Genomic DNA, 27,682 nt, shown 5'->3' with positions numbered 1-27,682 from the left:
GAGGGATGATCTTGGGGGTCTTTTCCAACCTTTATGATGTAATGATTTTATGATCCTATGATTATAACAATCCCTAGGGGATGGTGCCAGCTGGGCCTGTCTTGTCCCATAAATCCAAAATGAAAAGCCAATTCCTCCGGTGTTTGAGCACTTGACCCTTTCTTCTTACCTGCCTGCCCTGCCCTGGATGCTGAAAATGTTGTTTTCCCCACACACATTGCAAGGTTCCCCACCCCAGGGCCATCTTGGGGAGGCAGAAGAAGAGGTAGCAGGACAAGGGCACTCCATTTCATGCAGTTTTTCTTGAAAGGGACAGGATTTTTATGTCCTTGTTTGGAGGACTTTTATGGGTTCACAGTTTACCACTTGGAGCTTTTTCCTGGGCTCCTCTAATGTGCTTTGACAGATCCTGCTCCCCTGCATTGTCATGGAGCTGGGAAACCATCCACTGCCAACACCCATCTCCAAGGCTAGGAGGGCATCAAGTCCTGCTCTTGGCATCATATGGTGGGAAAAGGGGTCTGCCTGGGGTCTTTTATGACAAAGAAATTGCTGGGTCAGACTTTGGGCTGCTGCAATCATCGCTATTAGTTTGTTCACAGACAATGAGCAAGAACGTTTGTATCTTCCACAGCTGTATATTTCCCTGTGGTATCTTATTTTCCTGCAGAAAAATTACATTCAGGAAAGACAAGAGGTAACTTAGAGTGTGTCTAGGATTCCCTTTTGGCCATACTGTCTAAGTAAACCTGGTTAAGATGCATAAAATGAACGGATGTTTTTATGGTTGGACTGATTTTAGGCCTTTTTCAACCGAAATGATTCTATGATTCTATGACTTTACAAAAATCAGTCTGTCCATATGTTGTCTCAATGCTTCAGGTCTTTCTATTTCAGCTTTATCTTCTGCCCCCTTTTCCTAGCAGTAACACAGAAGCGTGCGAGTAAATCCATCGGCAGAACAACGCGGCTGGAAGCGCGCGCGCCTGAAAGAAGTAAAATCAAACGGCGATTGACAGAAGTAAAAAAAAAAAGCAAAATCAAACGTTGCTGGGGTCGTTTTGTGCAATTTGTGTCTCCGCAGTGATCAAGTACCGCGTGACGGTGTGCACGGGCACGGTGAGCGGGAGCGGCACGGACGCCAACGTCTTCGTCTGCCTCATCGGCGACCAGGGCGACACGGGCGAGCGCGTCCTCTACAACTGCATCAACACCGTCAACAAATTCGAAAAAGGCAACGTAAGTTGCAAGGTTTTAAAGGCCTGTGATGATTTTATAAATTAATTGTTATTATTTTTTAAACCTGTGTTTGTAAACTTGTCTGATTTCCTCACCGGCTCCGGTTAGGTAAGCGGGGAGGAATAAATCTTGTGAACGGAATGTCATAACAGGTTGCAGCTAGAGGGAGGCTTGGATTGGGGACAGTGTGCCCTTGCTTGATGTATGCTCATGAAAGAGTTTTGCTCTCTTGGTTTGCTCCCCAGCTAAGTTCTGACTGCTGAAATTGCATCTTCAGATTGGGGAAGGCTTCCAAGAAATCTTCCAAGAATAAAAGAGAGCCTTTTCTCTTCCATCTAATATAGCAAAAATTTGGCTCCCTGGGGCAAAGGAAGAAAAAGCAACTTATTTAATGTGAAAGTCAGAATCCAAAGCCTAACATGTTTCCTTTATAATTCCTCTAGTCTCCCTCAACCATGCTGCAGTCAATTTTATGTCTTATTTTCGAACTGATTTTCAATATATTTTTGTCTGTCCATGTCCGGAATGCAGGGGGGTGGAAATGGACTGAAATGAAGACAGAGCTTATTCCCTGGAAAGCTGGAGATAATGAAGTAGAATAGCAGTTAAAGCCTTTGCAGCATTGGCAGTATCAGCAAGTAAATAGTTTGCTGATCTGATCTATAGGGTCAAGCTACTTAATATGTATCCAATTTTGGATCTCTAGGGTCCAACTTAGACTGGTAAATTGTAATCAATATCTCCAGAAGGAGATTTTGAGAATCTGATCACAGAACTCTGCAGATTTCCCATCTCTCGTGTCATTTGATTGAAGGTTCAGAGTGGAAAGAAAATGAAGATAAAAGGAGGTCACGTTTTCAAAATAGACCATTGAATTTAGGCTTCTGAAATATGCATTAGCACTTTGAATTTGCCTTTGAGTGTCCAGAATTTCCAATTCTTCACTGAAATCACTGAGCTCTTCTAGACTTTAAAAGAACTTTCATCAAGTAGTTCTTGTGCTTTTAAGATCTGTCTGTAGAAACGTGGCGATTATATAGTGTGAGTCCATTCTGCCTCTAAATTATATATAGGTTTGCATAAATTGACTTTGCAAACATGTTCTTTTTTTGCCCATGCATTGACATTATAGATATTTTAGTTTTAAAAGGTAGATCCAAGCTGTAAAGGATGGCATTTTGTCATTAGATGAAGCCTGTGTTTGTTAAAATGATGGCAAAACGAGTCATGTCCTGGTGCTGAAGACTGTTTCAGTGCAGTTCCAAAGAAAGACTCTTGGTTTGCAGAGAATGCAAACATTTTAAACACAGATAATGGCTATTGCATGGGATGCTCCATCCTTATCCAAGGCCAGGTTGGATGAGATTTGGATTCATTTGGTCTAGTGGAAGGTGTCCCTGACCATGTTAGGTCCCTTTAAGGTCCCTTCCAACCAAAACCATTCCAGGGTTCTGTGATGATTCTATCATATTTATTCACAAAAATAAGTTGTAGGATAACTTGCATGAAGGAGGATAAAAAGGGGAAAATTATTTTGATGTGATTAATAGTATGTAGATTACATAAACCAAACTGGAGCTTATTAGTGGAAAACTGCTCTCCTGGCACAAAGAGCTGAAAGCTGGTGAATGAATAGGAAGGTGTTTAAGAATTGATCCTGACAAACTTAGAGCTTATATATTCAAGAGGCTGAATGAGTATATCTACACTGATTAACTAAGATACCCTGTTAAAAAGAAATGTTGCTAAGTCAGTACGGTCTCTAATCTACAGCCACTTAAAGCAATACTACCTTGATTACCAATTTAACTTAAAAAGTTTGCCTGCAGATGCAAACTAACAGCCTGTGTAGAAAGTAAGATTTAAAGATGCCTCTAAATTAGGTGTTTGCCCTGTTGTGGTTCCAGTTAGTTACTTACTCATTAATTTATATCAGCCATTAATAAGTAAGGTGAGCATCAGGACTAATGAATTAAATTACATTGACTTGGACTGAGTCAGTGAGGTTTTGATGCCTTAAATACCCAATTCAGCAGTTTTGAGTGTGTAAGTAGCACTGACATATGCAAGCCCATCAATAACACTTTAAGCATAGCAATCTTCATTCTGAAGGTCAGCTTGGAGTCCTGAATGATGACATAACTATTATCATTTTAATAATTTTCAGTATTTGCTTAAATACTTGCCACCATGCTTCCTGGGAGCTAGCTGGATGTATGCTACCACCATGAGGAACTTTGGGAGATGAAGAGCAGCAGAAAGATAGTGGTTATCTTTCTCTTACCTAAGCAAGGCATCTCATTCAGATGGCAACCACAGCAGTCATGTCTCCTTGTTGGGCTGCACAGTGCAGATATCCTGTGTGTTTACACCCAGTATTTACCATGCATGTGCCATGCGTGTGCATCTGGACACAGGCCACAGATACTTTTGCCTGGCCTGGCTCCTGGAGGAGTTACTTGGTCTCTTAATGCATTTCTCTTCCCTCATCATCAGGAATAGTTGGTGCCAGTCAGCTCTTGGGTAACAGAGCTCTACTCTTGAGAGGCCACCCCTTGGGCTAATCTGTAGGTTGGTTATTTAAGCCTATTTCCAGGAAAAAAAATAAGGAAAAAAAAAGATTTTAAATTCATGTCCCTTGTGGGGTATTGAGGGTATTTATCTGCTGGGTTTGGTTCACACCACGCTCCAAATATAACTCATGGAGCAGCTGGAAATACTCCTGTGCAGCCCTGTCCATACTGCCATGCCAGGAGATTAAATGGGGTTTAGTTGTGCTGGGTAGTCAATGTTGTCTGACTTTAACACAGTGTGACCACTTTGAATCGTACCTCCAAACACCTCTGTGGATTTGGTCTGATGTGACCTGCTTCTGGCTTCTCAGAAAGCTTATACCTGAGCAGGGGTTTGAACTTGGATTTCCTGTCTCTCTGTATGAATTTCTTAATAATCAAATTGCTTCTCTTTTTTGCAGTTGTGGAGGGCGTGCAATGACATGGCAGATTTAAAATGCTGGCAGATCACATATTTACAAATCTAACCTTACACATCTAGCGGAAATATTCAGGCTTTTTGTTCTTTGGTAAATTCGTGCTTTCTCCTTCATCTGGTGAGGAATTACCTTGCAGCATGCTGATGATGTTGGTTTGATTGCAATAATAAATTTGAGCTGTTTGTTTGCTTTTAAGGAGAAATATTGCCTTACCTTTTTTATTCTCCCCCTCAAAGGCTGATGAATTCTTCATTGAAGCAGTAACGCTGAAGCAGGTGAGGAGGGTGAGGATAGGGCATGATGGCAAAGGAGGAAGCAGTGGCTGGTACCTTGCCAAAGTGATAGTGAGGGAAGAAGGACAGCCAGAAAGTGAGGCTGTGGAATTCCCCTGCTACAGGTACTGGAAACAATGCTTGCAAATTAAGTCTCTGTCTCTGCATTTGCCAGACTTTGAAGAGCCTAGTTGTTGGTCCATGACTGGAATTTTCTGAGCACAGCTTAATCCTTTTTATTTATTCATTTGTTATTTTTTGCTAAGCCTGAAAGCAAAGAGTGTGTTTTGGGAGGTTTAAGATACAGTTAACTCCCCTTAACAAATGACCAGCAATCTGGACTGTGAACTCCTCAGCAATTAGCTCAGTAATGCAGAGGATTTCCAAAAGACAAAACGCAACCTTCCAGTACCACACCCAGTGTCGCTGCAATTGCCTGCTGCAGAAACACACTCTGCAACCTGCTGGTGTCACTGCATGTAACGGGGCTCTGGTCCCTCACATGCACATCCCATCCTTCTGGGAGCAATGGGATGCTATTTTTTTGTGTTGGGAGCATGCAAAATTATTATGCTGCCATCTCGAGAGCTCCTTGCATGAGGGGAAATGCATACCCTGCAGTCAGTGGTAGGGCAGAGGGCTGTGGCTTACCCCTGTAGGTGGGTTATTAGAGTAGTCTTCTCTTCCCTAGACAATCAAGTGGCCAGAAGAAATGTCCTGTACTGAAGCTGCCTGTGGGGAACAAGATGCATGATGTGTGCTGGCAGTAACTGGGGTTGCTGCCTCAAGACTGCAGCACAAACTAGAGAGAGCTGGGTGAAAATATTAAAGATTAACTCCAGTGTAGTTCCATGTACCCTCTCAGGATGTCCACCCTGTGGGATGGGCGTCCAGTGAGCTCCATTTGACAACACCAAGCACCTGTTCTAAAAATTCATCTCCCAGGGGCCAGTGGAATTGTAAAAAACACAATTATTTAAAATTTAAGACAAAGGTAAAGCCTCTAAGTTGCTTAATTGTCTCTTGAGAGAACTCCACTATAATGAGGGGAGCCAAATACAAAACAGGAGCCAGCCCCAGCCCCTTGGCATTGCCAAAGCCACGTCAGAGAGCAAATTCACAGGGAAGACAGCATGGAGCAGCAGACACAATGTCATCTTGGTTGTGAAAAGCAAGCCAGCCCCTCCCTTCTCAAAGAACAAACAGTCACATAGTCATTGCTGCTTTTTGATCCACATTTAACAACCATATGTTTTACTGAGTCAAGCAAGCCAGCTAGACAGGCTTTTCCTTGGTGGTGAAGTGTCCATGTGAAGGGCTGTTTTGCTCAGACTCCTCGGAGATGCGCACAGCAGCTGGCTCAGTTTGGAGATTTCCCTTTTGAGTTTTCTCCTTATGTCACTGCCAAACCGGGTGTCTCCCATCAGTTTGGAGTGACCCCCTTCCCCTGTTCTTGTGGATCAGGAGCACCAGTGGGCATTCCCCTCAGGCCAGGGATGGGAAAAGGACAGAGAGGAAAACCCAATGCCTTACCCCCAAAACATTCACTGCCTACCTTCAGGCTCCAGCGACGGAATTCCACTCTTCTCACCTTTCTAAATGCCTCCTCCTCCGAGCAGCGCCAGCGTGGCCCTTTGTGGCCTCACGTGCTGTCCTTGTGCCAGCATTATCCCTTTCCCCTCAGACTGAGCAGGCGGCATGACTGATCGCCACCAAGCACAGGGACGGCCGCTCCCTCTCGCTCCCTTTGGTGCCCGCGCCTCCCGCCAGGCCGGGCCACCATCGCAGAGTACGGGTGTCGTCATGGAGGCTGGAGAGCTCTGAGGGAAAAGGTGCTCACCCACTGCATCCTCCACGGCAGGGACAGACAATTCCCTGACCTGCAGCGTCTGGATGTTCCTCTCCACTCCTGCGGGCCAAGGACAGCTTGTGTCCTCACAGCTTGGGCAGGAGCGCAGGGAGCCGAAAAAGGATTTGCCCAAGGAGAGGCACTGCCCAAGTGAGGTCAATTAGAGACTCCATCCAAAGGGTGCACTGTGGGTTTGTTGTCCTCTTCCCTGTTGTTAGAGCCGGGATTAAATGCTTGAGAATCATCATTTTGTGTTCGGACTCAGATGTTTATTAATTCTTATCTATGTTGCAGCCTCAGAAGTTGTAAGCTCTAGCCAACAAGGTGAAAAATGGCTGTGTCTCTAACCCTTTCCAAGGTCTTTTAAGCACAAACTGTCCAACTGAGAAATGACACTCAGATTATTTTTACTTTTAACCCAATAACCAAACACCTGTGGCCTGCAATGTGGATTTTCCTACCCAATTACACAATACTGCCCAAATCCATGAAGAAGAAGGTGAAAAAGGAGAACTTAGCCTACACCCTAAAACCTCCATCTTGTTTTATATATATTACTATATAGTAAAGCCTTAAACTCTAGTTTTCCACCATTTCCATTATTTTCCACCATAGAAGTTCTACACCCTTCTATTCAAACCACACACTATCCACAATCCCAGTGCTGTCACTCAATTTTGGAAGCCTCTTCCATGGCTTTAGGTCAAATGCAGTGTTTTCTTGAGGTCAGTGCCTGTTAGCACAGAAAGCTCCAAATCCTCAGCTTCCAGGGTTCCAGCAGTACACCAGGGAAGACTCTCTTTCTGCTTGGCCAGTAGACATGTTGTTCTCACTGCCTTTATCTCCAAGACTTGATTAACTTCCACTCTTCTACACAGCACAATTGAATGGTCTGGAGAAAACAGCTTTTGCTGCTGGGTACATGCTGAAAGCTACTCCACTGACCTTGTGGCACTCAGCTGCTGCTGTGAGACAGCTAGGGGACAAAATGCCCTCCAGCAGAAACACATCTCACCTGTGTAGAAAGCTTTCCAGGCTACTTACCTCTGTACAAAACAAGCTGCAACACATGTGAGGAGCAGATACTCTACCAAAAAGCTGCCTAACCAGTTTCCTCTCTAACTGATACCTTTAACATGCCCTTATTGATCTTCATTGCATAGAACTTGCTGAAGTCTCTCTGTTCTTGTTATTTACATATTTATATACACGACTATGTTTTGCCTTTTACCTTGAAATCTTTTCCACGACTCCATAGGATCATCTATCACTTAGTAATCACAGGAGCTCTGTGAGAAGAACTGTCTTTGTTGTACAAGGGAACCAGCAGAGATAAAGGGAAGCTAAGTGGATTAATTGTGAGTTTGTGTCAGATTCAGGAAGAGCATTGAAAAATAACGACTCCCAGGCCTGTGCTTTCAACTCTTTAAACAGCTGGCTTAGAGTCAGTGATTTTTAAAGTGGTCATTTGAAGTAAATGCAAGTTACTTCCCCAAGCATTATTTGCAGAATTACTAGTACATCACTTGGATGCAGCATTGTTCTTCCCTTACAACCACATGGCATTATAATATCCATTCTTTTAGGAGCTGAATACTGAATCATTCAGTGGCATCATTGAACAGTTTATACCTTGTAATACCTGATGTGGTTTAGGTCTGGTGATGATGACTACTGCTGCAAAGCTCAGAATTAAGGGAGTTCAATCTTTACCCCAGAAATGGAGCCAAACTTTTTTGAAGATCAGTACTGAGTTCTTCCAGTGTCATTTTCTCCTCAAAGCTCTCTGGAAGTCCAGGAATGGTCTAGCTGACATGCTCTAAAACAGTCTATTTTTTATAATATTTATATCCCAGACAGAAACGAATTTTCAATCAGACAAAGTCGTGAGTTCGTGATAGGATAGAATTTTATATGCTATAAATCATTACAACTACACTGAAATCTTCAGTGATATGTCATTAAATTTTTTTCTAAGCATATGGCCCCCATCATCCTAATTTTTCTCCAGCACAAGCATAAGGGAACATTGTTAATTCTCTGAAGAACAACAGACCATGAATGGGATGATGCACTAGGAGACTCCTGCGAAAGAACATTTATTCAATCAAATGCCAAAAAATGTTCGTCATACAAAGGAGCCAGAGAAACCTCCTTTTCTTGCCTAAAAATAAAATGTCTATCTCTTTTTACACATTTTTGTATATAGGTTATATTTAAAGGCACACACAAATACATATGTTCCTCCGAATCTAATGGATGTGCCAATCATTCTAATTGCACTCAGGCTGGGTTTCAAATGTTATATATGATGTCACATTGTGTTTTTTTCCAGTGTTCACCTGACTCTCTGATCCTCTAGAAATACTGAAGTGGCTTTCATGTCTTATTTCTGTCCTCTGAGTTATATTGGTCATAAAGCATCTCTTTAAAACCACGGATGTGACACAGGACACGGCCAGACCCTTGCAAAATCCACAGTGGCATGTGAATTACTTTCACTGAAATCATGTAGAGGCTCTGATAAAATAAAAGATTTTGACATGCCTTTTGTACAAGGGATATGATGGCACTGCACTGAAATGTTCTATTTTCTGCAGGCAGATGTGTCAATCCATTTGTGTTTGGGGTAAGACTATAAACCCCTGGTTTCAATCAGCTGCTCAGGGATATGCTGTTGGAATTACACAGAAGTGAAATTAGGGTATTGATGCATATGTAATGAAAGGAAGGGATGCAACGGCGTTGCTCATCCAAATATTTCCTCTGTCACTAATCTTCTCGAGAAAATAGTGCTTCTGCCACTCCTGGCTGTTCTCTTGGCTGAAACAGCACAAGGAGCTTTAAAGCCACTTCTGCTGATAAACCTCCCTCTTCCTCCTCCAGCCCAAGATACACTCCCTTTCTTGCCATCACTATCTACAACACGGTAGAGGGAATTTCTTTATCTCAGGGTGTGTCCCACTTTTCTGATTCCCTTTTCTCCTCTGTCCTCACTGCTGAAGCAGTTGTCATTTGCTGTGCTGCACACAGAGATCTGTTTCTTGGGGGATGTATTTTTATCCTGCCACCTCAGCGCAGCAGAGATTCACTCAGATTTATCCCAGAGACCCCTAGAATGTCAGCAGTGGTGAAGGTGACAGAAAACAGCAGCATGTCCACTGGCAACAGAAACAGCAGCTTGCAGGGCACAAAAACCAGAAGGAGAGTAGGAGTATGTCTACCTTGTGAGCTTCTGCCTCCCTGAAGGCCATGCTGAGTTCAGTGGTCCTGGGGTGGTGGAATTCAGGCTTGAATTTTGTGGGTCCTCCCAGATAACATCCATGTACACAGAAGCATCTTGACTTTTGGGATGATGGGATCCCCTAGCCATGAGATACCTGTCCAAGGATGTGAATCCTGAGCCAGCATCAAGAACTACATAAGATAAAGGTATTAAGGACCAGTTTTAACAGGTAAAATAACCCCATCCCACCCCAGCCTCAAAACAATCAATAATGGCTTCATTTCTTAAGAAAACGTGATGTCTTAGCATGTTCTTATTGCAATCTACCCTTGCTCAATTGTTGTCAACAGTTTTGTGGTCTTCCCCACAGATTTTTCTTCTCCTCTATCCCACTACACCCCTCGGCCTCCTCTGAGGCACAATCCCACATCAGATACCCTCACGTGGTGCCCGTGTGTTCATCACATGTTCACGTGTTCTTCACCTTCATGCTGACCACCTGAGCTTTTAGCCCTGTCCAAGCCCACCTGCACTAGGCCACCTGCTTTACTGAGAGAAAGGGAACAGTTTGGGGAGAGTGCATACCTGACAACCTCCCAGAGTTTAGAGGGAAGCTGGGGCTGGAGATGTGTGTCTGTGTGGCAGGACTCCTGTGCACCCCTTTTGCATGAGAACACTGCTGCTCGTGCTTCCAGGACTGGGCAGCTCTAGCTCGTGTTTGGATTTCTTTCCTTGTGCTGGTTTTGGGTTTTTTTTTTTGTTTTCTTTTGCATGGTTCCTTTGTGCTTATTGTTTTCCTCTGGGTGGGAGGAGAGGAGGGAAGATTGAAAATGTAACATTCCTTCAAATGCATGAAGTGGAGATGCACTGCCCTGGGTCTTCCAAAATGTCTAGTCCATCTGGTGATGACTTTGAGCTGTGGTGGCTTTTTACCAGCAAAGTGCCTTAGGTTTGATCCAGCTCTCACCAGCTCTCTTTGTTCATGTCCCCAAATCCTGGTTTCCATTCATGCTGACTCCCTGTCAAAGTCCAAGGTGGAAACTTTGATGGGAAGTGAGCTCCCCTCCTTTTTGGCACACAGGTCAGCCAAGGGCAATGTGTGTGTGTCACAGTGACACTGTGGGGAGCTCACAGGGCACATGGGCTGCATGTGTTTGTGCAGAAGCAGGTCTGTGGTCCAGCATGGCCACGTTTAAAAAGAAACTGTTACTAGGGATTTGTTTTTACTGCTTCTGGAGCCATTTAAATACTCTGAATGACACACCAGAGAGTTCTCATTTGTCCTTTTCTTGCCCCTGCTGGTTTGGAGCAGTATTTTTAGCTGCAAAAGGTGCTGCTGCTGATAGATGTGTACCTGGGAACAATGGGCATCCTGAGAACTGCTCCTGCTCTCACAGCACCACTGTGGGAAACCTGACCCTAAACAGATGCTCACAGGAATATACTGAGTGCTGCAGCAGTCTGGGTTTGAAGAGAAAAGCAAGAAAACCTCTGCCAGGGCCCTGGCTGTTGTCATGCAGTGGTTGCTGTAGGGCACATGACGGGGTTGAGGCTGTAAATCCTTCACCCCTGAGGCTGAAGGAGCAGCTGTGAAGGTTGCCAGGTTAGCAAATAGTTTCTCTCTGTTTTGGGAGAGGACTTTTAGACAAGGACTGAAGAGGGAACTTCTGGAAAGGGCACATAGTAAGGTGTAAATGATCCTAAGCTGAAGGAGGGCAGAGAGATTAGATATTAAGAAGAAATTCTTTGCTGTCAGGGTGGTGAGGACCTGGCACAGGTGCCCAGAGAAGCTGTGGATGCCCCAGCCCTGGAAGTGTTCAAGGCCAGGTTGGATGAGGCTTGGGGCAACCTGGGATAATGGAAGGTGTCCCTGTCCATGGGAGGGGGTGGGACTGGGGAGTCTTTAGGGTCCCTTCCAACCCAAACATTTTATGATTCTCCTTCCAGATTTTTTTCCCTTGAGATCATGATACAGTTTGCTTTGTGCCCAGCTCCTCTTCTTAATTAATCTAGTTGGATCTTCAGTGTTGAGGAACATTGCAAATCCTTCCTTTTTGCTGATGCCAGCTGCCTGCCTATACCCAGCCCTGAAAATGGGAATAACATAAATCATCCCTTCCCTTGAGTACTAGAGGCTGCAATTCTCTCTGGTCAACGGAGGTCAATGCTTTCAAGACACTAAGGCTGCCCATTCTCAGGAATAACTTCTTGTGGAGTTTGTGCTTTTCAGACAGATGGACACCACAGCAGATGCTTTATCTACTGCGAGCAGAGCTCTCCTCTTCTTGGAAAACCTGAGATTTAAAATGCGGCTGCCGTATGGTCTGGTCAAGTCCCTGCTAAGATAACAGAGATACACAGCCCTCAGAAAATATCTTTTTGACTGTAGTGTGGATTTGGGGCTATGTGTGAAGCCACAGTAGATTTTTGAAAGGTCTAACAGGTGCTAATTATTCAAAGATAACTTACTTCTGTTTGTAAACCAGATGGCTTGACAAAAATGAGGACGATGGTCAGATTGTCCGAGAATTAGTGCCTGCTGGGGAGTCACCATTGCTAAAAAGTGAGTTTGGAAAAATAGGTCTGGGTTTGAGTTGTTACTTGGATGTCTTTATTTGTTTTATTCTTCTTAATAATTCTTGTCAGTTCCCAGGAAATCTACTCGGCCTTTTTTGCCATTCTTATGCAAGAAGTTGCAGTAGGTCATTCTGAGAGAAATGCCTCTAACTCTTAAATTCTAGTTCATGAATGGGATTAATTTGCATAAAAGAACATAATTGCAACATTATGTATGTAGAAAGAAACATCAATTTTTAAAGTTGTGATTTGTTTGAGAACTGCTTTTTTGTATATCTTTCTCTGAAGGATCTTGAATTGCTGCTGTTTTAGTAAATTCCATCAAATAATTGCATTCTCTGAAGAAAAACACCAAAAATATTATATTGTCCTTCTCTGGAGAACCAGGGCTCCAATGCTACAATTTTCTTTAGAAAATGGTGCTTGCATAGTGCAGGTTGTATCGTTAAAAAAAAAAATTTAAAAAGAAGGTCAAAGTTATTGAATTAAATTGTAAATATAAAAATGGTGAAATAATCTCATTTGCCTAAGTGCATTTTTATGGCTTGGGTAATCATCTAACAGTGAGAGGGAGGAATACAGAATATTTTATGTTTACTGGTGTGCCTATTGGAACTCTTATTTTCTGGGGAATAACTCCAAGGCGTGACAGCTTCTCCAGCATGGCCCTAAGATGCTGGATGCATGAATGGAGGGCAAAGTCCTTTCTGTGTCTGTATGTGAAGCCTTCCTTCCCTGTAAGTCATTTGAAGCCAATTACCTGTCCAGGCAGTGGAAATGCCACTCACATGTCTGTGTTTTGTGCATCGATCTCACTCCAGATGTCAGCTATCACATCAGTGTGAAGACAGGAGATGTCCCCGGTGCCAGCTCAGATTCCAAAGTTTTCATCAAACTCTACGGTGAAAAAGCAGACTCCAGCAAAGAGCCTCTCTTAGTGTCTGATAATGATCTAGGCAATTATTTCGAACGTGGTCGAGTGGATGAGTTTACTCTAGATATGATGGATATTGGAAAGGTAAGAATTAATTGCAGGTGGCTCTGTACTTTGTGCAAGTGTCTGAATTCAGGATCAAAGTAACACTCCATATTGAGGGTGATGAAAGAACTTTGGGCATTTACATTGGATATTAAGATACATCAAGTTACATTGGATATTAAGAGACACATTTTACCTAGATTTTACACCAGTAATCTCTTGTGCATGCTGGCACGTGAGGAGTGTTTTAAGACTATAGTTAAATACATATATAAATTATTTACGTGAACACGGTGGAAGAACACCTTTCCAGAGTTAAGGAGACTGTTTTACATTAAGCAAATTCTGTTGTGTTGGTTTTTTCCCCTGCCCTCTGGGTTTTTGTTTGCTTTTTTCCAAAGATCAACAGAATCCTGATTGGGCACGACAACGTTGGTCTGCGGTCCGGCTGGTTCCTGGCCAGTGTCCAGATCACAGTTCCAGTCCAGGGAAGGCAGTACATGTTCCCCTGCAACCGATGGCTTGACAAGGATGAAGCTGATGGCAGGGTGGAGGTGGAGGTCTACCCAAGTGAGATCCTGCCTACTGAGAAGTGTAAGAGAACACGTGCTGCTTCTCAGCTAGGGCTAAATACGTATTGCTCCTGTTCTTCAGGGCAAGGTCACCTCTGTTTTAGACACTAAAAACAAAAAGTCACCATTCCTGTGAGCAAAGTAAAATATTCTGCTCATGTTTTCTGAAAGAGTTGGAAAAACATTACAGAGATTTCCATCTACATTTCCTGAGACCGTATGAAAAATTTACATCTTGGGCAGCACAACACAGCACAAGGCAATGTACTTCTTCACTGCAATATCAGTAGGTTCTTCTTTTTGCTACATTTATCTGCCCCAATCCTTTTTTCTCTTTATGCACCAGCACATGTCCCATCCCCTCTTTATTACCCTGTTTCCTGGAAAGGAGAAGCTGTTTGATAAATAAGTGCCAAATCCCTACTGGCCACTTGACTTTTATCAGTAGACCCATTTTCTTTTAAAGCCACAGTTAAAATCCACTGTCGAATCCTGAGAAAGAATGCTCTGTTTTGACCCTGCTCTCTGTAACTCCCCCCTTGTACTGTACTAAGGAGATCATTCAACCACTCTATAGTTAGTACTGAAACAAAATTCCCTATTAAGGCTCTGTTTTGCACCCCTCTGACACTGGCTAATACTTGTAAAAGGAAAACTATTAGGTTAGTCCTCAGTGAAGTGTTCCGTTATCTCACATTTAGTTTGGATAAGAGCAAATGGTCGGCTACGAGGACATTTGTTAAGACAAGGTAATTTAATTTCGAACCTGAGCCCCCGGGAATGCTGTTATCTGAGTTTCTCTGCTGATTTAATTGCTTTATTTTTGGACTAGTGATAAACTATGAGGTGTCTGTAGTTACTGGAGACGTGCGAGCCGCAGGCACCAACGCCAAAGTCTTCATGCAGATTTATGGCGAGACGGGCAAAACGGAGTTGATCATCCTAGAAAACAGGTCCAACAACTTTGAAAGGGGAGCCACAGATATCTTCAAGGTAGGATGGAGGCAGTCACTGCCACTTCTAAGAGAGGAAAGAAATGGTCAGCCAAAGTTGAGATATCAGTAGAGTAATTGGCCCAACCATACAAAAAAAACCCTCAAAAATAACAAAAACCCACCCCCCCAAACAAAAAGCAAACAAACAAATAAAAGGCTTTTCAAGAAAATTGCAGGTCTGGAAGTACCTACTGTCCTCTATCCATAGGTTTGGAAAGCTTTTATATTTCTTTATGGGGTATTACGTTTTATGGAGGGACTTATGTCTTCTGAGGGGCTACTAGCAAAGGCGTCATTGAAATTTATGATCTAATAGCAGTATTTGTTTATATTTACTTTCAAAAGGATCTCTAATCCCTTTAAACTTTGGGCCTGACCACATCTTATTGCCAATTCTCACTGTGTAGCTGGGGGAAAAGGAAAACACATTTGTATGAGAATATAAGGAATCCCATGTTTGCCTATGGTCACACCATTAGCTACAGGTCCAAACGTCAGCCCTGCAGAGGTTTGCTCTGTAATTCCTGTGAATGTGTGAATACCCCACAGATTTTACAGTGCCTGTAACACTGTTCTGGTGGGCCCTGCACAGCTCTGGAGCTCAATGTGCACAGCTCAGTCCTCCAGCTATCAGCATGGTCAGAATTCAGGTTTATACTACAGAGCCCACACCTCCTTCTGAGCAGCCCAGCAGCAAAGGGAGTGTTTGAAGAGGTGAGAAACCTCCAGCATAACTCAAGGGAGTGAGCCTGGACTTGGATAATCCAGGATGTCCTGGGTTGATGAGGGTGAGCAGCAAGTGTGGATCACAATGTGGTCAGGCATCCTCTCCTTTTGGGACTTATGTTCTTTCCTGCCTTGTTAGCTTGGGGTTTCTGCCCAGAGAAAGCATGGTTTGAGGGACAGGAATGGTCTTAGCATTTGCCCTGATGATCAGAGCAAAGGCAGGATGCTGCCAGGACACGTCAGAGGAGAGACTCTCACTGAAGGAGAGACACACCTCTGGACAGTGAAGCAGAGAGTCCAGGTGGAAGCAGGATTTAAGGCACAACTGTCATATGTGCTCACAGCACAAGACTTGGCACAGCAGTGCCTAAGTCTTCCTATGAATTTGCAGTCCCACAGAGGTTGGATCCATCTCAGCACAGTTAAACTTGGAGCTAATTGCTGAAGCTCCCCTGAATCATCAAGACTGGGATATCCTTCCTACTGTCAGTGGACAAAGGGAGATGCCTTCACCCAGAGCTTCACCGGTTTTGTCTTGTGTGTTTTTGAGACCAGTTCACCTCCTTCTGTCTCATTTTCTTGCTTTACAGAATGGAGTTACTATTGTTTATCTATTTTTAATGAGGTTTTGGGGATTTGAAATTACTAGTACCTTATAAATGTTTGCTTTTTAAAAAAACTCTCCATAATTTTAAGATTAGGTTTCTCTGATTCTAAAGGAAATAATATTTCTAAAATTTACAAGTAAGAGCTATTAGCCAATATCAGATTTATAATAAAGCCATATGTACAGTCTTCTGTTTACATAGCTTTGCTTATACCCTTTCTCTGATATTTATTGCCAGACTTGAAAATTATGCCCATTTCTGTGATTTTTGTACAAGCACACAAGGCAGAATCTCCGGAGCATTAACAAATAGATCGTCTATCTTTTTCACTGTATGAATGTTTACAAAAAAGACACGGGCCAAAATAAGGGTCTGTGAGCTACATGATAATAGGAAATGCCATCAGTCATGGACAAGGCATGCAGCATGATTACAGTAAATCTAAGGGTAAAGCCATGTAAGGAAAGATGCATTCTTTATGTCAGGACAGTGGGATCAATTTCAGTTTTCTGATAAGCATCTTGTGTGCAATTGATTTTGTTTTAATCTACAAAACGCTTCTAGACTAAAACCTTACATGCCAAGTGCCTGATTTCAGCCTGAAGCAAATGTTTGCAAGTTTTATAACATAAACTCTGGATAGCAGCATAAGCAATCATCAGAAACCAGTCATGGGTTGTTGAAGGATTGTGTGGAGTAAAATCTTCTATCCAACTTCATTAGGTAGTAATCTGGACAGATAATCTAAACTAAGAAGGTTTTGTATCTGCTGTGCTGGCTAGAGGGATGTAAGCCTTTTTACAGATCAGCCTTCTGCCACTGAAGCACTGTAACCACTAATGATTGTATCCTCTCTGCTCACTGGCAAAGTGAGAAAATACTTCTCTAATTTTCCAGATGAGAAGGAAGGAGAAGGGCACTCCAAACCCACAGCCTGTGTCAGAGATCAGGTTCTATGAGTTAACTGCCTTTTCACTACACCATTATTGCCTCTCGCTGGGTTCATATCCTGTGCTGAGTATGAAAGGCATCTTATTATTAATTTTCACAATGCCTCATGCACTGAGAATCTGTAAAAACCTGGTGTGGTATTATCGTATATTCATCTTCAGTGACAACACAGAGACAATACAGGTAAGGAGAGCAGTGAGGAAGTAGGGAGCCCAATAAATATGGATTTAGCTCCTCTCCTTACCACTGCTGCTCTGAATGTATTCAGCTTAATCCGTTCAGATGAGATTTGGTAATGGAAAGTATGAAATAGTAAAGCAGGAAGGAAAAAAAATAACTGTAAACTTGCATTAAGAAATTGTTCTTATCCTTGCTCAGATATTTTGTGTGATTGAGCCCACGCTTCTCATTTTTAAGAAAGTGCTTTATGACATTAAAATTTTCTTCTATCCCCCTGGGTGCTGACTTTCCCCTGGTGGCAGAGGGAGGCTGCAGATGTTGGGAAGATTTATAAAATTCGGATAGGCCACGATGGGACAGGCATTGGGGATGGCTGGTTCCTGGAAAGCGTCACGCTGAAGCGCCTGGCGGCCAAAAGAGAGGAGTCTGACAAAAAGAAGAGGGAAAAAAAGAAGTCTGATGAGGAGGAAGAGGAGGAGACCAAGGAGGAAGAAGGAATGGATGTCTACACCTTTGTGGCGCATCGCTGGCTGGCTAAGGACGAAGGGGATAAGGAGCTGGTGGTGGAGCTGGTGCCTGATGGAGAATCTGACCTGGAGGGTAAATACCAAAGTGTGTGGGTGTATCCAGCCTCTGCACAAAGGGTGATGACCACACTGTCCTGCTTGGCAGGGCCATTCATCCCCCACAGCCACCCCGTTGCACCAGGCATGCACTGTCTGTGGTGGATCAAGCTAGGGAGGAAGAGGATGGTGGGTAAACTAAGGCAGAACATGGGGGAAACAGCCTGAAATTGGAATATCCTAAAGGATTTCTATAGGATTCTTCAGAGGTCATCTGATGTCATAGACAGGTAAAAGAATTATAAAAAGAAAGCCTCATAAAATCAGCCCTACGCTATTAAATTAATTGCTAGCCTGTCATTTCTTCTAAGTGCAGCGAAGTAATTTGTAAGTTCCCATATGAAAACTATCTTAGTATGAAAGGTTCATTAACATAACAACCTATTCTTAGGTCAAAAAATAAGTACATCTGTACAAACAATAAGATCTATTCCTTGAGAACCCCTTAAAAATATATATAAACAACCTAAATCTTTGCACATGCACACAAATCACCTTCTGACAGGTAAAGGAAGTAGTAAGAAAACTACCAGCCAATAAGTGTTGCACACAAAGTCTGTAAAAACTGTATAAAATATATTAGCTTCTCCTGAATAAAGAAAACAGAGTCTCATCTAACTTATTACAACAGTCTGGGGCACTTGGATCAGACTGAGAGTGTAGCAAGTTGTTATGGCCAAGGAGAGGGGCTGGAGCAAGACAGAGCTGCTCATGTTGTAAGAAAAATGCCTATAAACTCCAGGTGAACTCTTTCAGTGCTGGCATTTGGAGGGTTACACACTTCTGCAGCGAGCCACAGATCTGATGAAATATGGCCATTTCTGGGCTCCTTCTGACCTGCCTTTGCAATTTTACTTGCAGAAAATACATATGAAGTCCACGTTCTCACTGGGACTGTGTATGGGGCTGGGACAGATGCTAATGTCTTCCTGAGCATCTACGGCATGGAAAGAGGAGACACGGGTGAGCGCCAGCTGAAAAGGTCAAATAACCTCAACAAGTTTGAGAAAGGACAGGTAATGCATGAGCTCCACTCACTCAAGCGAGAAGGAGGCTGGCAGGGCTCTCTTGGCTGACATGCTGGCCGCTCAATGAGGCTTCTTCCCACTTCTTTCAAACGTGTTTTATTTCTGAAATATGTTACATACAGCAAAATGCCTCAAAACATTTTCCAGGGGAGACTCATTTGAATAATAAGCTGAACAGCAATTCCGTGTTGGAGACACTTTCTGTGTCTGCTTCCTGTAAGCATTCTGGTAATAGTGCTTCCTTTCAGGGATACTTAAAATTTACAAACTTTAAATTAATATTGGAGAGTGTTTTTGGGGCAGCTCAAGCATGTCGATATTTAGATGAAAATACTATTCTAAAATGTTCTACCCAACCAGCCAGGGAATAAAAGCAATATTACACAGTGAGCTGTAATTACGTTATAATCCAATCCAATTGAAGATCATCTCTTGTATGTTGAGCATTTGTAATAAAAAGTTTATGAACAATTAACAAGCTACTGTTATAGCCAGGAGTTTTTCAAGGAATAATTCTGAAGAACAAAACATTATAGAAACAAAAAGCAGCTGTGGAAAACTTGCAACCACAAAAAAAAAAAGAGCCCTAAGGTTGTTAAATAAGCTGTTAGCTGTGATTTATGAGCTTGGCACTGGTGAAACTGCAACCTGCACATGGTTCTTCATTCAGTGGGAAGAGCTCCAAGCTGCAAATGTAATGCTCCTTACTCTTGGGAGTACAAACCCAAAGCCTACCAACAGATTAATCACATTAAGATGTTTAAACTGTTATGATAACAAGGACCAGCCTGTCACACTAACACGGTTAATAAATGATCCTCTTGCTTGTGGTAAATGACAAAAGGAAGAAATTCTGAAATATTTGAAATAAAGCATATGGGCTGTAATGTGGGGCTGTCCTGTGCAGAGCCAGGAGTTGGACTCAGTGGTCCTTGTGGATTCCTTCCAAATCTGGATATTCCAAGATTCTACACAGAGGTGTGCAGGAGAATTTCCATGGAGCCAACAAGTTTTTTGTTTGGTTCCAGATTCAATCTGTGGGAAAATATTGAGCCTGAAAGGAATGATATTTAGCAGAGAGGAGTTAAACTTACAGGAAGCTGAAAATGGGATGAGGTAAAGAGAGGAGTGAAGGGGCGAGCAGCTCCAAGGCTATTACTGCCCTGTAGGAGCCAAACACGAGTGTTAATGCTAGACCTCAGAGCTCTGCAGTTATTTTTGTACACCCACACAAAAAGTACAAAGAGAACCTACAAATAGCTGGGTTTTAATGGCAAAAAAAATTACCCTTGGCCATTTACTGCCCTTCTTTCCTGGAAACACAGCCATCTGCCTCTTGCCTCCTGTGCAGGTAGACGTGTTCACCATCAAAGCCATTGACCTGGGCGAGCTGAAGAAGCTGCGGATCCGCCACGACAACTCTGGTGCTAGGCCCAGCTGGTTCCTGGAGAGGGTAGAGATCATTGACCTCAAAGAGAGCACCACGTGAGGAGCCTGTCACCCTCCTTTCATGTGGTCAGGAAAGGGGACACCTTCTCAGGGGCCTGCAGAGCCGTGGGGAGGCAGAGGAGATGCAGGAGGGCGTCGCTGCAGCTCCTCACCAGCTGGCAGGGAATGGGAATCCTTTGGGAGCCTTGTGGTCACTGTGCCATGAAACAGAGCGTGGGGCCATTCTGGGGTACCTGTGGGAGGGTTTTGCTGTCCCAGCACCTCTGTAATTTGGGAACCAGCAGTGTTTGGAAGGGAGCCTCAGCTTTTTTCTGTTTCTGCTGGGATGGGCTTATCTCTCCCTCCTGGAGCAGAGGCTGTACTCAAGCTTTTCCCTTCTAGGCCCCACTCTGGAGGTCTCTGAGCTCACATTTTGTTTGCCTTTTGGACTTAATAGAGAGGTCTGGGCCAAAAGCAAATTTTGATTTAAGCAAATTCTCATGACTTCCAGAGACAGCTGGATAAGCAAAGAAGGGGCTGTTCAAAACCTGAAATATAGGCTTGCCTTTGAGCTGGATCTTGCTGGAAATCACATGCTTAGAAACTGCACAGTGCTCTGATGGGTGTGACCACTCTTAAGGACAAGATGGGCACAGTCTTCATAAACAAAAAATACCTGGGAGACTGGAGGTTTCTTCAAGTTACTGAACTCTTTCTGGGAATGAAATTAAAATGAATCAATCATGTGGGGCTGGCAGCCCAGAAACAGCACTTGGTAGTATGTGCTGCCTAACCTGTTTATGGACTGTGTTCCCACAACAGCAGATCTCGGGGATGAAAACAGATGTACTGCTCAGCTTTGAGTAATCTTGTTTGTTTTTTTTTTTTCCTTCACGTAGCCTCTGATCTGTGCTTGTTTGTGTTGTTAAAGCCTGTGAAGTCCTGTGTAAGCACCGGGTGCTGCTGTCATTTTGCAGGTATTATTTTCCATGCCAGAGGTGGTTGGCAGTCGAGGAAGATGATGGCCAGATTGCCAGAGAGCTGGTCCCAGTGGATGAAGCATTTGTAAAGAAAGATTCGGAAAATGAAGGCCAATCTCCTGCAACTTTGGGCCTGGAACAGAAAGGTGGGATATAAATGTTGGCCTCTTATTTCTTCCTGTGTGGGGCTGCAAAGAAACCAGGTTGTTTCTGCTGTTGAGGGCACTAGCAGCTAGCAGCAGCAGTTACTAGGCTGTGAGTAATTTTGCCCCAAAATGAAATTTTCAGATGTAAATGAAGCATCGAGTGTATGTCAGACTCTGAGGAGTGGTCCCTCCTCATTTTTAGTTTATTTAATTATCTTGCAGGATTGGACCCAAAGTGACAAAGCTAGGAAGATGGGAAATATGTTCAGTCATCATTTCTGAACTGAAATGCATGTTGGTTGCTAATATCTAAGGAATAAATCTCATTCATTTCACATCATGGACTGCAATGGTTAAATGTTCCAACATGAAACTGAGCAGAGAGAAAACACAGCCAGGGAAAGAGAAGGGGCCTAAATTCATCTCACTTTCCATCTTGCTGTTTGTGTCTGTTGCCCTCCAAAATAACTTTGCCTCACTTGTAAATAAATTTGCATGGTAACCACAGAGCAGTGACACACTCCTGGATCTGATCCTGCAAGATCCTGAGTGCCCATCACTTTCACTGGTTTCATCATCAGTGCCAGGTTTTAAACTCTCCCCTATTTACCCCTCAGATGCTCTTGAATACATGAAAAATTTCTGCAAGATGAGTAGTCAAAAAAATTCCAACAGAGTGTTAAACAAAGTGTTTACCCCTTTGGTTCAGAAGGACATGCTGGTTGACCAACATCTGGGAAAGATATGTCCAGCTAGGGAGGAAATATTCCAGTTTGGAAATCTTTAGGTTATAGCAGCAGAGTGAAGACCACATTAAACTTTCCCATTAGATTTTTTACGAGTTTATTGCACTTTTTAGATGATGGTGCAGTAGAAACATCCCTACTGATGCAGTTCTGAAAGGTGTGTTTGTAAATATGAACTGTATATGTCAGTGTACACACTTTATGGTACAGGTTATGTGTACATGTAGTATTTGATGACAATGAAATAAGGGGGTGGGGGGGGAGTATGTGGATTTTTTAAATGAAATGTTACAGTCAGAGGCAGCTTTGAGGAGGGTTAGAGGTTCCCAGGAAGCAAATGGGAAAGCCTGAGCACATTTCCTATCTGTAGATATCCAGGCAATGTGCTGAGAACTGAAGCAGTAGAAGATTCTGGAACCAGATAACCCAGCTCACCCCAAAGGCTACCAGAGCATAGGACAGGAATTAGAGATAACAGCACAGCTGTGATCAGTCAAAACAAAACTCAAACCAAGCACACACTTGTGCAAGGAAACGTAGAGTTAACTCCTGATCAGACTTTACATTCTTAAATTAAGATGTTTTATCTGGCAGCTAAATCAACGACATACACAGTGAAAGTGAAAACAGGGGACAAGAAGAATGCTGGGACAGATGCCAATGTTTTCATCATACTCTATGGAAGTAAAGATGATACAGGTATGGCCTCAAATGAGGGAAAAGGATAGCAGCTCCCTGTTTGATAGCTGAAAAGACAGGTCATGGATTCTTTTCATTTCCTCAACAGCCATTTCTCAGTCCTTTTAGTGTGACTTCATGTTCCCGCAGTCAGTGCACACATCGTGCTAACTTGGAGCACGGCACCAGCTGCTGTAAATCACTGCCAAACTTTGCCATGCTGATTTGCACCAGCTGCTGATCTAAAGGTTTTAATTTCAATTATAGAAACAGCACAGTTGACTGGGACTACATTATCGAGTAGTGAATGCACTGGATGATTTGCTTTCCTCAGCAATGAATCAGCATGCTCCTGAAACCCAACCCTCCCCTGCCTCTTTGAGTGGCCCAGAAGTATTTAATCAGCTGATGAGCAAATCCTCTTGGAAGCAGCTGAGCTGTGTGTGCAGTGGCTGGGATGCCTGTGAGAGTGACAGGGAGCTGATGGGTAGCACTGATTTCCTAACTGCGAGCACAGCATCGTCCCTGTTGCACTGCCAGAGGACCAGTCAAGGGAGGAATTCTGTATATTGTGGATGTTGATACAGACTTGGGATCAGAGGAGGGGACAAAGCTCAGATCTTGGGATGAAAAGCCAGTTTTTGCATTTTAGCCTCTTCCCTCGTTCCACTGTTGACATTCCCAGAGGATTTGTTTCACATGCTGAACAATGTCCTTTTGCATCGCCACGACAGGGATAGTCAGCCTAAAGGCCTCAAAGATTAACAAGAACAAATTTGAGCGTGGGAAGGTAGATGAGTTTACAGTGGAGTCTGTGGACATTGGAGACCTGAAAAAAATCAAGATAGGCCATGACAATAAAGGTAAGGTAATCTCTTTGTAATGCAGTGTTTATAGTGCACTGGGTGCACTGCTGTATAAAATAACCTGCCTCCAAGACCCCAAATGTAATTTACCTTTTGGTGACAGATCCTTGCTGTCACTTTGGCTGTTGCTAGTACTGTCTTTGCTGCTGATTCCATTCCCAAGTGACATTAGGAGCCCAGTGGTGCCATCTTGCAATTTGCTTTGCATCCTCTCCCCCTGCAAGAATCTTTATAGTTCTACAGGCACATCTCTAAAGAGATTTCACAGATATACCAGACCCCATACTTGTTTTTACTGCACGGGACCCATAGACTTGTCTCACTTCTTTACTAAGTTTTTGGTGGTATTTTGATCATCAAATCTTGGCTGCTTTTTAGAAAGAATTCTGTATATCTACTACAAACAAGGGAAGCAGTGGAGCTATGCATGGATCTCTTCCCCCGTGGATCATTAAGGGACAGGCTTGTTGATAATTGCTCTGTATTATTACAGAAGCCAATTGATAAAAGTGATGCAGTAATTAGCATTTCCACGTGCACGCCTTTAGCCTGGCACTTAGAGAAATTTGAAGTGTTTTACCTCAATCCTGGGTAATTGCATCCAATGATCTTTATACCACACATTCTACATTCCCGGGGGCAAAAGACAGAAAGATTTATTTCTCAGAGGTCTGGCGTGCAGTGATTCATTTGCTGCTGTCTGCAAAGGCTTCGTGGGTTATTCACTGTCATCTCTCCACCACAGGTAACTCCACTGGCTGGTTCCTGGAATGGGTGGAGATTGATGCCCCATCCCTGGGACAGTGCCTCAAGTTCCCTTGTGGCCGCTGGCTGGATAAATCCGAGGATGACGGAGCCGTTGAGAGAATTATCTTCCCTGCAGAACTGCAGACAGTAGAGTACATCCCATGTGAGCAGAATGCCATTTCCCTGGGACACACCCCTCATTACAGAAGACAAAAATCTCACCATCTCATGCAGTTTAATAGGTTTCGCCTCTCCCTTGAACTGGTTTGCAAAATTTATAAGTAGATCACATGCCAACTCTTCAAATTGCTACAAGAAGGCTCCTCTGGGTGCTCTAGATTAACATTTACTGCGTTTGCCAAATCAGAGAATAATTAGAAGTCATGTGGATGTGGATGATTGTCTTTTTCTTCCTATTTCCCCATCCCCTCCAAGTCCTCTGCTCATTCCAAGCTGTCTTCCTTGTCTCCAGTTTCCCTTTGATCTAATATTGCCATTTCTGCTGCCAAGGCACACACGCTGGTCTTGCTTCCAACTCTTAGTTCTTCCAGTGCCTTTGGCATTGCACACCAGTCTCCTGCTGAAAGACCCTCTTCCAGTGTTTTTGTAATGTGGTCCTTTTCTAGAAGTGTTGTAACACTCTTTTAGTGTTCTCCAATTTTTTTTTACTCTTCACTCCCATCCAAATTAATGTTTTGGGTAAACATTACCCCAGCTCAGATCCTTCGGAGTACAAGCTCACGTCTGCTATGGCAGCTCAAACTCTTTAGTTCTGGAAAGTTCTTTTCCTATTTGCAGAATACTGAGGATCAGATAGCATTGTTTTCTTGAAATAAATGAAATATTTTGCTTACTTTGTAGCCCTCTCCCTTTCATGCTCTCCTCTCTTAACTATCTTTGTGCAGATTACAGCCCTGGGACTATATTTCACTTGTCCCTCTCTGATCTGCTTCATTTCAAGTGGCTGATAAATTTTGCTCACCATGAGAGTACTGTCAGAACTGCCTCTTTCTTTCCTTGTGTTGGATGCCACAATGATGAAGGATGAAGTCTGACACCTGGGAGCTGATTTCCCAACAGGTTCTTCCTTGGTCATTCGTAAGAAGAGCTAAAAAAACTTTCACACTGAGGCTGTCTCCCCTCTTATCCCCAGTGTGTGCACTGAAGGTATCAAAAACCTTACTGCCTGCAGTTCTTTATTTAAGTATCAAAATTTAGAGCTGCCCAAACTCCCTTTCTCTGCCCTGGTTTCCTTCTTCACAAGTAGTTGTGGGAATAACCACACGGAAGGCCATCAGCTCTTTTGCCTCTTTCTTTTTTACTATGAAGACAGTGGTTCATGTTGAAGATCCCTCACATGTCCAGACCTCCCATACCCTGCACTCTGTCAGCTGAAGTAATTCCTTCTCTGAGGATCTGCCACTGTCTTTGTGCTTCACACATCCTTTGGCCAAGGTGTTTTTATTTCTCATGCCCAACCTTCATTATCCAAACTCTCTGGAGCAGAAGAAAGGATTCTCTTTGCTCCCTTACACACTTTTTTTCAGTCCAATGGAAGTAAAAGTAGATTCACAGAATTGAAAGGGACCCTAAAGCTCACCCAGTCCCACCCCCTACCATGGGCAGGGACACCTTCCAGTGTCCCAGGCTGCTCCAAACCCCCTCCAGCCTGGCCTTGGGCACTGCCAGGGATGCAGGGGCAGCCCCAGCTGCTCTGGGCACCCTGTGCCAGGGCCTGCCCACCCTCCCAGCCAGCAATTGCTGCCCAATCTCCCAGCTGGCGCTGCCCTCTGGCATTCCCTGGCAGCCATTCCCTGGGTGCTGTCCCTGCAGGCCTTGTCCCCAGGGCCTGTGCAGCTCTCCTGGAGCCCCTGGAGGCCCTGGCAGGGCTGGCAGCTCTCCCTGGAGCCTTCTCTTGTGCAGGGCAGAGCCCCAGGTGTGCCAGGCTGGCTGCAGAGCTCCAGCCCTTGGAGCATCTCCAAGGCCTCCTCTGGACTCCCTCCAGCAGCTCCATGTCCTCTTTAAGTTGGGGATCCCAGAGCTGGATGTGGCATTCCATGCCTTTGTGGCTGAAAAAAAAATTTGATTTATAGATGCAGTGATACCTTTTATAGGAGTGAATATAATCCAGAGACTCTATACATGGTTCTCTTCTGGTTTTTCCATGTTATCCCCATTAATATATTTATTTTGATGCAGATGTTGGCTATATAATTTATTAATGATTCTGAATATTTTAATGATGTAGGAGCTTCTGGCATGCTGTGCCTCTGAGCACATAGCTCGTGTTATCCTGATTTTTGTCAGCAGTCCACATCCAGCCTTTGGAAGCCGTCAGGCCTCTCTGGCAAAGAGTTTTCACCAGGTCTGCTGTCATCTTAGGCTTTTCCACCATTTGAGGCATCCCCACCGTGCTGTTTACTACATTCTGGTTTCCTAACAATTAACCTGTGGGTTTCAGTTTGCCAGAGGTAACTAAGCCGACCTGATTTGCTTTATGATGACTCATGCCAGAATTGTTCCACGATGAAAACATGTCATCCACAGCCCAATTAAAATCATCCCTGTGGGGATACAGCTTTAAAAGTGCCATGTGAATGGAATGGGCATCTGACAGCTGAAAGTTGTGCTGCTGGTGACCTTGTTAGGGCGCTGCTTTGCTGATTCAGTTCTAAGCTGATGTTAATATTCCAGCAACAAGAACAAGTGCTACGGCCTTCAGCAGAGAGGATAATTTTTAATTCATAACGCATAGTGTGTGATTTTTGGCATCCAGGATTTTTTCCCCCCCATCTTCTTACATTCTGGAGAAACTATTGCAGTTTACTTGCAGCACAGCAGAGTGGATTTCACTGGCTTGGGCAGGAAGAATATTGAGTACCTCCAGGCTGACTGTGTAGAAAGAAAACTATTTCATCTGTGGCCTCCTGAGAGCTGTATTTAGAGAGCCTGAGCTTTTAATGAATGATTAGTCTCTTACATGCATAATCAGAGTTACTCCAACAGTAGCAGAGGTTGTGCTGGGGGCCTTTTCCCTATCCTAAAGGAGATGCTGAGCCTGAAACACAGTCCCAGCTGCTGTAATGTAAAGATCAAAAAAATTACTGAAGTCCTGGCAGAGAGGAGGATGAGAATGACAAGCAGCTGAGAAGATTGTAGTGAGGAATGGGAAAGGATGGAAGTTTTTTAGGGGTGTATGGGAGAGGGATGGCCAGGAGCAGTTGTGGCAGTGGCAGAATCCTGGTGTTGAAGGCTGTGCTTATGGGTAGTGGGA

General features: G+C 43.6%; 1 protein-coding gene across 2 annotated transcripts in view; it reads left to right on the top strand.

Annotated features, from left to right (window-relative positions):
- The window catches only part of LOXHD1 (lipoxygenase homology PLAT domains 1), a 172,254-nt gene that overhangs the window by 76,316 nt on the left and 68,256 nt on the right, over positions 1-27,682 (top strand). The window contains exons 13-25 of one of the 2 annotated variants that reach the window (XM_063423238.1): positions 1,085-1,239; positions 4,468-4,628; positions 12,065-12,141; positions 12,977-13,173; positions 13,536-13,728; positions 14,539-14,699; positions 17,469-17,766; positions 18,651-18,805; positions 20,169-20,302; positions 21,223-21,371; positions 22,712-22,816; positions 23,530-23,658; positions 24,407-24,571. In XM_063423238.1, coding sequence (XP_063279308.1) covers positions 1,085-1,239; positions 4,468-4,628; positions 12,065-12,141; positions 12,977-13,173; positions 13,536-13,728; positions 14,539-14,699; positions 17,469-17,766; positions 18,651-18,805; positions 20,169-20,302; positions 21,223-21,371; positions 22,712-22,816; positions 23,530-23,658; positions 24,407-24,571 — 2,079 coding nt within the window. Of the gene's footprint in view, positions 1-1,084; positions 1,240-4,467; positions 4,629-12,064; positions 12,142-12,976; positions 13,174-13,535; positions 13,729-14,538; positions 14,700-17,468; positions 17,767-18,650; positions 18,806-20,168; positions 20,303-21,222; positions 21,372-22,711; positions 22,817-23,447; positions 23,659-24,406; positions 24,572-27,682 lie in introns of those variants that run through there. The other variant, XM_063423236.1, reaches the window with a different exon arrangement.

The sequence above is a fragment of the Prinia subflava genome, chromosome Z, assembly GCF_021018805.1.
Source record: "Prinia subflava isolate CZ2003 ecotype Zambia chromosome Z, Cam_Psub_1.2, whole genome shotgun sequence".
NCBI lineage: Eukaryota > Metazoa > Chordata > Aves > Passeriformes > Cisticolidae > Prinia > Prinia subflava.
This window is presented reverse-complemented; position numbering and strand designations above follow the sequence as displayed.